This window comes from Lichenostomus cassidix, chromosome 1Aa (genome assembly GCF_008360975.1).
Source record: "Lichenostomus cassidix isolate B80296 chromosome 1Aa, HeHo_3.0, whole genome shotgun sequence".
NCBI classification, from domain to species: domain Eukaryota; kingdom Metazoa; phylum Chordata; class Aves; order Passeriformes; family Meliphagidae; genus Lichenostomus; species Lichenostomus cassidix.
In genome coordinates this window covers 43,094,723-43,107,229 of record NC_139480.1, presented here as the reverse complement: position 1 = coordinate 43,107,229, position 12,507 = coordinate 43,094,723, and the positions used below count along the sequence as shown (strand labels likewise).

The window sequence follows — 12,507 nt, the reverse complement described above, 5'->3', positions numbered from 1 at the left end:
GTTAATAGAGGACAGATATAATCTCAGTACTTAAAATTACATTTAATATATTTTTAAAAAGTATTTAGGGCACATAAGGACAATGGCAGTTTATCAGGAAGACAGCAGCAGTTCAGGAAAACATATGTGAACCACCATTAACTTTTTACTGTATTTGATGTTTAAGCAGGAGAACAGAGCAGTGATGAAAAAATTTGGAGGTCCTTGAGCAGCACCAAATTACATCATGCTCTTGCTTCAAACCAGAGCCCTCAAATGAAAGGCAAGGTCTGGCCTCCAGCTGGCCAAATGGCTCATGCACTTCAGAGTCACTGCTACACATTCTGGCATTTTGAAGCAAGGAGGGCATGTGTTTGCCTCACAGTGTTACTCTGCTGAGCAGAAAGGTAAGATAAGACTCATTATAAGAATGAAGGAAGTAGAATTTTTCATAGACACCTGACCTACAGCCCTCTTCCCTATTTCTTTGCAGAAGTTTCAACCTCTTTATGTCACTCCTGAAGGTTCTTAAGAAAAAAATGCAACATACACGTACAACATGGACATGAACACGTTACAATACATGTACAACATCCCCTGACAGTGGGTTTGTCAAAGGCAGGATAGGCATTAATTCTTAGGGATACATGAAAGTGCTGAAGTCTGCCAAATGCCAAACTGAGGCATTCACCACTGATAATTATGGCAGAACAAATTTCGCAAAGGAGGACTCAAAGAGGACTGCAAAAGCACATAAATAAAGGGTAGCTAAGTCTATAAACAGGCTAGACATAAAAATATGTTTTGACACATAAAAAGAATACCACCAAGTGCCAGGGATAGAAATGCGCTTGAGATAATTGAAAAGGAGGGTTGAGTTGAAATTATTTTGGGTTACAGCAGGGAAGGCAGAGATCTGGTGATTGCAATCAGTGGCTTGTCACAGGAGGTGAGCAGCCAGGGCAGCTGCAGACTGCCGACTGGATAGTCACATCACAGCTACACAGACACAAGCAAGAAAAAAAACCCCACAGGGCTGGAAGGACACAGACTTTGTATTTCTGTGACTATAAAGAACAGAAGACAAAGCAGATCTATTTCCTTCATCAAATGTTACTTTTTCCTGTGATGTTTCTATGTTTTCACAGTTCATATGCAAAGTTCTTTTGGTCTGAGCCTTCCTAGGATCCCATTAGCCTTTTCTAAGGCTCAAATGTGTTGGTGACTAAATACATTCACTGTCCTGTGACTAATACACCTACTTTTCTGGACTAGTCATGTACAACCAAAGAATTCCTAAAGCAGAAATTTCTGTTACTCATCCTTGTTTATTAAAAACTGAGACAACTCATTCACTTAATTTTCTGCTCATATTTAGATTATCTTTATTCTTCACCATAACCTTCCTATCCAGTGGCCCCATTTCTTTCCTTATCTTTTATCTTGTTTATGTATCACAGACTAAATAAGGTACACCTGAATTAATCCAATTCCTATTCCTAAATTAATTTCATTTTTCCGCATGACATTATAAAACCTTCTCTGGACTGGTAATGCCTCCGAGCTTTATGTCATCAGCAAGTGTTACTAGTGCATGTCTTATTTTTGTGTTTGAGTTAGTAGTGATATTAAAGAATATCTGTATGAACATCAGCATTGCCCAGAGTCTGCTCCCCATATACAGCATCCAGTTTTTCCTAACCCCTGGCATCCTCATAATCACCACATTAAGTAGTTTACTGAATGAATTCCAGGTACATGTGATCCACTGTTTTTTTGTTGTTGAGGAAATCACTCATCTTAGGAAATAAAATATCTAGCACTATCTGCTTTTATTAAAAAGAATTTGACAATTATCCCACTTTCCACTTACCTCCAGGCCTTTCATGAGTCATTCAAAATACATGATAAAGTTTTACATAGAGCTAGGATTAAATCATCAAGCCCCAGTTTGCCTAGGGCTTGGGTATTTTTTTTTCAATTTAAAATACTGGCTTTATATTTGCTGCTCTCCAGTCATACAGCATATCTCCTGACTACAGTTTTATTTAAAATCTTTTCTACTAAGCCTACAGTAGTGTCATGTGTCAGTTCTCCCTCAGTGCTATGATGGGAATGATCCTGTTCCTGCTGTCTTGAGCCCTTTGATCTATCTGAATCTTGCTTCTGTCACAAGAATGGCATTTTCTACTCTGACACCTCCATTCAGACTGATCATTCTGTCTTTGAACCCACACTCAACATCTTTCTTCTGAAAAACTAAGGCAAGAGATACATTTATTCTTGAGCCAAACTTGTCTTTTATACTCATCCTTTTCTCAGTGGCCCTACTTCTTCTATGATGATCTATTCATAAGGTTTAAAAAAAACATGTCAGGATTTACTACATCTATATTTTTCTTGTGTTGGAAAGAATAATTTTTAAGGTACTAGAAGTGTGATGTTATGTGATAAGTATTGCATTTGATTTGCCTTAGTGAAGTGGTGACCTTTCTACAACAGTCACTCCTATGAAGTTTGCAGGATGAGCATGTGATATAGCAAGGCAACATTGGTATTTAAATGCAACACCAAACTCAGAAAGGCTTTTCCATGCCATAACTGGCTCAGACGGCAGGATCCACAGATGGGGGATCAGTTAACAGTGACAAAAAATCAAGAATAGCTTTGGTAATCTTTACTATGAGCCATATGCCTTGAAGTCAATAGAGTTATTTCAGTTTTATACCACCACACACTGCAATAGGAGCCTGGCATAATTTTTCTCCTCTACAAATGGTGATGATAACATCTTTAAAAATTCATATCTTCATCTTATTAATGGAGTAAATATCTTAAGCTGCAATTTAGCTTTGATATCCATGCTAATGTCCTCATATTTGGGACTGGCTTTGTGCCACATGCTCAAAGCATTTTCACTTTCCCAGTGCACATTGAATTTCACCCCCTTTTTCATCCAGAAATGCCTTAAGTCTCAGTGGTGATCCCTGAGACAGACCCTTACCTACTTTAGTAGGAAAAAATGACTGGGAAAACACAATCCTTTTCCTCATGGCCACACAGAAGAATTAGATTCCTTACAGATCTAAGATGAAGGGTTCTCCTGGAGACAGTGATGTTGTTCCAATGATTTCTGTGCTGCAGATAGAGCTGTGACAAGCTACTGCTCTCCTGGAGCTCAGCAGCAGCGAGTTCAGCTTGGACTGCAAAGCTTACCTCTGACACCACCCCAGGAACCAGACAGAAAATTAACTCAATTCTGTCAGTGCTACCTAAGCTAGGCAGGCATGCTTAGAAAGGAGGAAGAAAGTCCTACTACAAGTATCATGAGAGCATTAATGATACATTTTACTACACTTGTATAAACATTCAAACAGTGTTGAATTGCAACAAAAGGGAATTCTACTTACAAAAACTTTCACTGTGGAAAAGTCAATCTTGTCTGTTCCTTCCCTTTTGAATTTGCACAGTATGGTGCTACGGTCTGGCTTTTTGGTAATATTTTGGACACTGAACCATATCCTTTTGGTCTGTGCACCAGTCATATATGACAGATAAACCTCTACCTCTGTTTTAGAAATATTCAAGTTATCATTTTCTTTCTAGAAGAAAAAAATTGAAGACAATAATCAGTCACTAAATGCCATAAGAAAAAAAATTATCCCCAAGCACTATTTTAAATAAGGTACTGTAGTTTATTATTTTGAAACTTACATATATTTTTAATTCCAGATCAGGATCCAGTTCAGTGTGCAGCTGGTAGTTAATGAACACTGGGTCGGGGTGATAGTGTAATTTAACACATGGTATAAAGGTAGTATCCACTTTTAACATCATATCAACAACTTTACCCTCTGTTGCATGGCTCAGGCTTGGCGTTAAATAATGATATTCAGATGCATTTCCAGGACACCTAGAGACCTAAAAATGCAATAGCAAAGCTCTAACAGTCATTAAGTACTCAACAGTGGGTACAATTACAAACAGAGGCACTCAAACTCATTTTAATGTCTTCCTGACTTCACACAGATACCTGCTAAACCTCTTCCCTGAGGTCAGGGCTGCATGCAGAGCACCTGGAAAACTTTCTGTGTTGAGCCCATGTCTGCCTTTAAGTGCATTTGTCACACACTCTGCACGTTGCTTTAAGGCTGATTGCTCACTGTTAAGGTAACTATTTCCTGCAATGAGACAGGAATTGTGACAGTGATTTTTCCTTCTTTCCCCTCAATGCAGGTGACAAGAGAAGAGTAAGACAAGCTCTCCAGCACTCCCAGGCATTCGCTCTTTCCAGCTTAACTCCTGAGAGAGTGGGGCTGCTACAGTGCTTGTAGCATTGGGTTATTGTTTACTCCATGGCTGATGCTGGTGTGCTCTGGTCTCTGTGCTGCAAAGCTCAAGAACCTGCTCACAGCCTTGGAGAAAGGGTTTCATTGCAACACCAGCTCCAGCCTGCTGCCCCTTGCTGACGCAGTGGCATCATCTGGGTTGTCAGCACAGAGCCAGAGGGAAGTATAGCACCCCCTCCTCCAACACACCCATATGTGAAGACTGGAGAGACTCAAAAATAACAGATTTTGAACAAGTCCCTAGACCATAAAAAAAAAGCTCAGGAAATTATGCAGGAGAGTAGCTTTACGTGTATTTGTGATTTTGTACTAAAAATGTATGCAACTGTAATCCTGTAAGTGATCATATTTATTTCAGCAGGGTGACTGGCATGTGCCTGCAAGTGGTTGGAAATTATTGAGATCTCCTCAAACCTTAAAAACAAAACCTAAGGCATCAAGAGACCTCTGTTCGGTATTACAAAGCAGATTCAGACTTACCGTGAGGTTTGATCTCTGGTCATCAGAAATAATCACACTGTCCACCACATTAAAATTTCTACCAGTTGTAGTAATCTTGCGACCACCACTGCAAAAACCAAAGCAAAACAAACAAAAACAAACATGTGGAGGAAGGGAGGCTAAGATTATCTCTTTTCCCACAGACATGTCCAGCATTAAGGTTTCAGCTGTGAATAAACTACCCATGTGCATTTTGCTTTGGCAGCAGACAACATAATAAAGTCAAACTGCAGAACAAGATAATTTGAGCTATACAGTGTACTTCCCCCCTTTCCTCACAATGTAATGGTGAATACTTTTACTACCCCAAAACCACATGCCTTGATTGTATACACACATATACTCCTTTACAGGGACTTTCCACCTTGTTTTCTGTTAATGCAGCCAAAGAACTAGACCGTGATTTAATATTCTGTCTTGAAGAAAGAGCATCATGATATTTCACTGCCCCAGTGCAGCCCTGCCTGTGCTTAATTCTTGCCTTCTTCAGGACAAGCCCATCATGCCAGGCACCTCACAGGAAACATTCTCAGCAGTGCTCAGACCATCTGTCTCATCACACAATGGTGCTTGTGTCTGAGGGCTCTGGCTCACAATCTCTGCTGAACAGAGTTGGAGTGGTTTAAGGTATTATTAATTTCCAGCTGCTAGAGCTGCCTCTCACCTGGACATGAGGGTATGCATCTCAGCTGCTGCAGCTGCCAGCCCAACCCATTACCTCAAATCCTCACTCAACAAGGTATCAGATTTGGAATGTGAAAGCAGGTAAAAACTGTGCAAGCAGAAGGACAGATGGAAAGCTGTGCCAGGGAATATCTTAAAAACCACCTTCTAAGTCTTTCACCAGATCTGTGAGTCTCCCACAGAACACAGCAAAGGCTTGCAAAGGCTTTTTTTGCCTTTAGGGAATCATATTGTAAAGCAAGTCTGTATACATCACTGCTGTCATGATTATTTTCACTTCACTTCCAATCCACTAATATTTTACACTGTTTCACCGATGAAGGCTATATTAGTATCAAAAAATCAAAGTTAATCGGAGTTAGAATTTATGCATGCTACCTATATTTTGGGTTTAGCTTTAGTAGGAATATACTACTTTTGACTTCTATAAAGGAGACCTGAGGTAGGCAGAAGAAGTCTACAGGATCCATCTTGCAGCTACTATGACCCTACCTGTTAAACCACTTCACAGGCTTAAATTCATCCAACACAACAGGTTACAGCAGTCTTCCAAGTTTGCATCAGCTGCAGTCTGGCCAAGGAAGAAGGCTCATACTGGCACAGCACAACTACATTTGAATAATCACATAAGAAAGATAACCTTACCTGATCCAGGAGGTATTTGGTGTAATTCTAGTACATGATGGCAGTGAAACATAATGCAGGGTCATTGGTGGTGAGCATTTTTTCCCATTAGCCTGGATACATATACTTTTGGCCTCTTTACGCGTTGGTGGGAGAGCAAATGTCATTTGTGTATCATTTAGCACATTTCTAACTTTAATGCTGGAGAAGAAAGAAGACAAACAAACACTGAATCACAGATGCCACTGGTGTTACTACACAAAGCTTGTAACCTACAGCAAGTGATAAGAAGAAAGGAGAACTGAATCTCTGTCTGAGCTGCCAGATGGAGGTGAAAAGAGAGCAGGGAGTTGAAGACACAAAGTAGGGCATCTTTTGAATGAAGTTGCTATGTGTCACAATAATCACAGAAAACAGTATAGATAATTGGCCTTGGGATAAGGCTATGTAATGCAATTTTGCTGTGTGATTTTGCTGTTTACTGTGCACTTCTCCATGCTACCAGCATGGTCCATGATGTAGTCAAGAATGAGAATCTTCATTTTCCTTTTCTTTCTTCTTTTTGTTTCCTCCTGTTTTTTCACTCCCTCCTCTTTCTCTCTACTTCCTGTCTTTCCCTCCTTCTCTCCTCTATTTTCCTGTGGTCCCCTGAAAATTCACAGTTGAAGCAAAACTTGAACACTACCTATTCAAGTGCTAGCTATGTAAAATGGGCTTTGTAATCACACGCAACCACTGTAGCTGCACCTGAAAACAATTGATTCAGAATAGAATTGCCTAATTATCTAGGGACTTACACTGTGTGATCATCAACAGAGAAAAATAGGAGCTGTTGCACAAGAGATTTCCTTGCCTGGCAGAGTGTCTGCGTTTTATATGCAGAGTCCTAGAATATATGAGGAATATTTTGAAGCAGAGGAGATTCAAACAAAAGCTGAGGCTTTCCTGTGACCTAACTTCTTGGTGCTAGAAGGCACAAAGAGCCACAAATACAAAACTGTCCTACTGCTACTGAGAGAACTGACCACTCATCCATCCCTTGTATTGTACTCAAACACCAAACTAATTTCCATTCTTTGGTAATTTAAAGTGGAAGCATAACTAAAGGAGTGCAGAGCATCCCCTGCTCTGATGAGGAGAGTTACGTGACAGCTGTTCATACAACCATATTGCTAAAGCAAAATGGATATAATCCTCACCATGCAAAGTAAATAATATTATTTTTCAGTTTACTCACACATCTGGTTTGCAGCCAGTGATTCCAGTCAGTATCAGTTTTATGCCTGATGCACGTGTAAAGTTTTCTCCTTTGACTGTTATTTCGCTTTTGCCTAATGTAGAAATCCACAAAGGCTCAATGGACTGAATGCTGATATGCTATGAGGAAACAAAGCAAAACAAGATCTGGTTATGAAAAGGCTGGGCAGATAAGCAACAGCTGTAAAAACAATCACCACTCAGGAATGCGGATTACATGGCACTAGGATACATTTTTATTAATAATTTCAAATCCTGTTAAGCTTAATCCTGGGAAGCACTGTCAATCACAACTTCTTTACAAGCCAACTATTTTTACCTACACATTTTAGATTACATTTTATCTCATAACAAAATTGCCCAAAGGAATCACAGTCTGACATGCTGGAAGGTAGGTATCATAAAAACCCAGCTTGAAATGATACATTTCATGTGACCCCTGAAGAACTAAAAAACAAGGCAAGACAAAACCCATGGTGCTGTCACTATGAGAGATCAGATGAACAAATGAAGGCATCTTTCGTGACCTGAAAAGGGGAAGCAGGGTCAAATCCTCGAATGAAAATTTGAGAAAGCACCCCAGAATTAGCTTTACTAGAAAGTCCTTTCAAAGCCATACATAGAACTAAAGGTACAAAACAACTGCAGGGGAGTTTCTTGGTATCTCATTTTTACACTAAGAAGTTCTCCAGCATTTAAAAATAACTCTAGTTTGCTCTGACGTTGTTACAGTCTTGCAGAAATGTGGCCAGTTTTTAAACTATGCTTTATTTTGTCTGTATTTACTTATTCTAACTTACTAACACTACTGAGCAAGAAGAGATATTTTTTCCCTACTGCATTCACTTGATACTTTTGACAGCATCTCATGTTTAATCAGCTTTGCTGCTTCCCCAGTTTTATAATCACACAGACGGCTTCCTCTCTGTCTATCTTTCAGACAACAAACTGAAACATTCAAAAAAACAGGAAAATACGCATGTGAAACCACAAACTGTTTGGGACCTTCTGAGGCAAGTGAATTTTAGCTTAACTTCAGGCTGCCTATACTACTAGTTTAAATTGAGTTTTTAGAGCATTACAATTATCCTGATCTTTGCTGTGCACCCATGAACACATCCACTAGGCAGTTCAGTCTTCCTGACCCTGTTATGGGTGCTGGTGCAAAGCCCTAGGAAAGTCCACACAGGTTTCTCTCACCACTAATCTTTTCATGTACTCAAAACAGCACTAAGACTTTGGGCTGGTAGCTGCAGGGGACAATCAGGGTCACAACACCAACCTCTGCAAACACACTCCTTTGACCATTTCAAAAAGGTCCAGGCACATTGTCCCCACATGCTACCATGGTTCACTGAACACTGGAGCGTCCAGAGCAAATGAGGGATCTGTCACCACTGATTGAAAGCTGCAACTTGTGCCTTAGGAAAGGGGCAAAGAGTGCAAAGACTGGGGCCAGAGGGCCTGCAAAAGGGCCTCCAAGATGACCTCTCATATGGATAATGGAGGAAAGCAAAAGAAATCCCTCACAAACAGTCTGAGGGGGAAAATTCACTCTCACAATGATCTGACAATCAGTTTAAACCTTGGAACGGGAGAACTGAAGCAGAAATCCAAGAGATTAAAGCCAGCAATCCACTAGTGTTCTTCTTCACCTGCACCCTGTCCTGCTTGTGTCCAACCTCCAGTGCACCAAGGACAGTCAATACTCTCACACAAATCCAGAAGCCAAATACCACAGAAGGGAGAAAAACACTGCTTTGGGGTTCTCACTGGTAACCACCAGGGAGCCCTGAAGTACGAAAATACCACAGTATCCCAGACCACAGAGATCCCCCAGACTGCATCAGGGCTGTGAATCCTGGTGAGAGGAATGTCAGGCATCAATTGCTCAGGGGTGCAGTGGGATGCTGTGGTGCTTCAGGGCTCCCACTGGTCTCTCTGCCAGGCACCACGCAGCACAGGGTGCTTCAGACTAGCTTGCCTTGCTTCTTTTCTTACACCATGAGGAAATCATGGAAAGAATTGTTCACTTGGAAAGTTTCAGTCCCCTCTGAAATCATGCCTTCCCTGAGGCCATACAGAAGACTCCCCAGTGGCATCCTGCCTTAGCTTCATGGAGTCAGTGCAGTCACAGCCCTAAGGTAAGCTGGCCTCAGCTACTGGAGAGTCCAATTCCCACCCAGCTCGACTGCCATCATCTGCAACACTTGCCTCAGCAGCAAAAGAAACCATGAATTTCCTCACTGAAAGCAGGAGGGACCTACTGTCCTCACTGGGGTCTGCAGCAATCGTTTCCCCAGCACCAGAGAGCCACTGACCTTCCAGCTGCTACATGGCAGTGGGAGTGATGCCCAGTAGCAAGAGGGGCCACAGCAGAGAGGCAGGAGGATATTTATAAAAATCACTAGTTGTGAGGCATGTGATGAAAGCATAAACATGCAAAGAGACATACAGCAAGCATGCACCAGGTCCTCAGGTAATGTAAATCAGCACAGCCCTGTCAGCTTCAATAGAGTTCCATATTTCTGAGCTGCAGCCTCCTCCCCCCTCCCCTGGACAGCCTCACGCTTCCCTGGGGCTGTGTCAACTGTGGCAGCCACATCCTCAGAGGTGTGGTTAGCACGGCGGCAGGTCTCAGAAGGATATCTGGCAGCAGCCCAGGTTAAGCAGTGTCTGCCTCCCTGGCACATCCCCTCCTGCATTGCTAACACAGGGCCCCGAAGAACTGGATCAGGGAACCAGCCCAGATGAAGAATAACCTGCTGCAAGATAATGGTTATTTCCAGCCAAATCAGTTCCCTAGCCAAGCGTACTCAATCCAAGCACTCCAACTGCTGCGCTGGCACACGGAGGGGGAAGGTGCGTGCATGGAAACCAGCAGCTGGAGTCAGGAGGAGGGCTGGGGCTGGCACTGAGAAAAAGTATATTAATCTAAATGCTCAGCTGGGGTTGTGGGAAAACACAAATCCTCTTTCTCCACTCTCCAGTATGTTCTCCTTAAAGCACCAGCAGTCAAAGGAGAGCAGGATTTCAAATGCAATTTCAAGCTCTCTGAATGGATCAATCACTTCTAAATAAACATCTGCCTTTGCACTGCCTCTGGTGCTTTCACTGGCTTGTCCATCACTGTCTTTCCAAGATAAGGCATGTGGAAGAAAGCCATCTCCCAGGCAATTCCAACTATTTACCAATGTCAAATTAATGCACTTGGAAGCAGAGCAAAGAATTTTCTCTGTTCTTTCACCAGACATAATGCTTTAAATGCAGATCAAATCCAGAATATTAATGCTCAGAAGCATAAGTATTAGAATTCCACTCGTCTCTGTGAAAAACAAAATGTATTTTGTGATTTGTTTAAGAAACATCAGCTGAACAGCTGAATTTAAGAGGTAATTCCTCTCTTCAGAGGTAAAAGTTTGGGTAGTTCTAATGAAACATTTAGAGATAAGAACACAGTCACTATTTATAACAACCATGCATCACTCACAGAGAAGCAGAAACCAAAAGGTGTAGGCAGCAAATCTCTATGTACTTACTCATTAGTCAAATTTCTCTCTACTACTCATTTCTTTCCTAACACCTGCATGTCATAAGCAACCACTGATAAAAAGATCACTCAGTTTTATGAGAAAATAAAAACATTTTGGTTCTATAAAGAATGAAGGGATAACCTCGTGGTTAAAGGGCTGACCTATGAAGCAGAAGGTTAAAGGGCTGGCCTATGAGACAAATCATTTGGATTATAGGCACACAATACAGTCTATACGAAATCCATAGAGAACTCAGTAACAAGATTCAGCAGGTACTTTGGTACCAGTGACACTTTTTCCTTCCCAGGGATCCAGCTTGTGTGGATCCATCTCCAGTTTTGTCTACAGCCTGGAAACAAGAAAAAATTTTCTGAAAGTGTGAACTAGAGATTTACTAACACCCATGGATTTCAGTTCCTGGACTCATCCTCTAGCCACTTTTCTGTTATGCAGAAACTGGGTGGCACATCCTCCCCTTCCTTCTGCTCCCCTGGCAGCTATGTTTCAGGAGAAGCTGTGATCTGGCTGCATAAAATGAGGAAGAGGTTTGAGACTCTCAAGCCTAGTTTCCCAGAGTTGTCTGTGACAGCAGAACTCAAACATGCTTTTAACTCCAGGTAAGATATTAAGCCTGAAATGTTCTCCTTTTTTTTGTTGTTGTTGGTCAGCTTACTTACATGTTCCAGCCCTCAGCACGCTGGCTCCTGTGGAGTGACTAAATAGAGCACACACGGACTTTGGCATTTAAAGCAATGTTGTATATACTGCATCTAGAGGTAGGCTGACATGACAATTGCAGTGTTCACTATCTCAGTGCCTGCATCTGAACCACAAGTTTTTGCTGGTACTTTTTAACACCAACAGGGCACTACGAAAAATAGTATCAAAATTCTGCATTACCATCATTTGTACCCAACTGCCTGCCCCCTCACCCACATCTCTATTCTTTCTGCAAAGTCCTCTCATTTTCAATAAATTTCACCCCTGATGCAGAGCACCTTAATAATGCTGATCTTAGATTGCTAACTAACCTCTGTTTTCTGCGCAGTGGTGATGGCCTTGGGAGCAGTTGCATTGCAATCATCCTGAAAAACAATAAGCATTTCTCCATGTCAGGATAAAAGAGAGACAGATTGCTGCTCAGATGTAAAAAATATAGGGGAAAGGCATCACAGGGGATTCCAGTTTTCCCCAGCAAACTTCACCTGGCAGGTGGTGGCAGGAGAGACACGTATCCATTCACAGCTGGCACACTCACCCTTGTGTATACACCGTGAGCAGCTGGTAACATAGAAACAAAGGTTTTTTAAGACACAGGAACTCAATCTAGATTCAGTTATAAATGTAAAATTTCAAGAGACAGAAAAAATGCATAAAGCCAAGAGAACAATCAAGTAAACATGTAACGAAATAGATAAAAATCCATTTACCCTCCAAGCCTACTGTTCTGTTGTACTTATTCTGAAGACAAATTTAGTATGAAATACAATCTGTATTGAGATGCTGAGAGTCATTAATTTCAAAAAAAGCAGAAAGCAAATGAAACACTTTGGGTTACATTTTACTGTGAGTTACTCCAG

The 12,507-nt window shown here is 41.4% G+C and overlaps 1 protein-coding gene across 1 annotated transcript in view; it reads right to left on the bottom strand.

Annotated features, from left to right (window-relative positions):
- PLXNC1 (plexin C1) overlaps window positions 1-12,507 on the bottom strand; it is a 70,206-nt gene that overhangs the window by 32,124 nt on the left and 25,575 nt on the right. The window contains exons 8-14 of the mRNA XM_085046634.1: window positions 12,133-12,208; window positions 11,959-12,012; window positions 7,375-7,514; window positions 6,159-6,338; window positions 4,809-4,896; window positions 3,694-3,900; window positions 3,390-3,581 (exon numbers count right to left, since the gene is read on the bottom strand). Coding sequence (XP_084902760.1) covers window positions 3,390-3,581; window positions 3,694-3,900; window positions 4,809-4,896; window positions 6,159-6,338; window positions 7,375-7,514; window positions 11,959-12,012; window positions 12,133-12,208 — 937 coding nt within the window. The remainder of the gene's footprint in view (window positions 1-3,389; window positions 3,582-3,693; window positions 3,901-4,808; window positions 4,897-6,158; window positions 6,339-7,374; window positions 7,515-11,958; window positions 12,013-12,132; window positions 12,209-12,507) is intronic.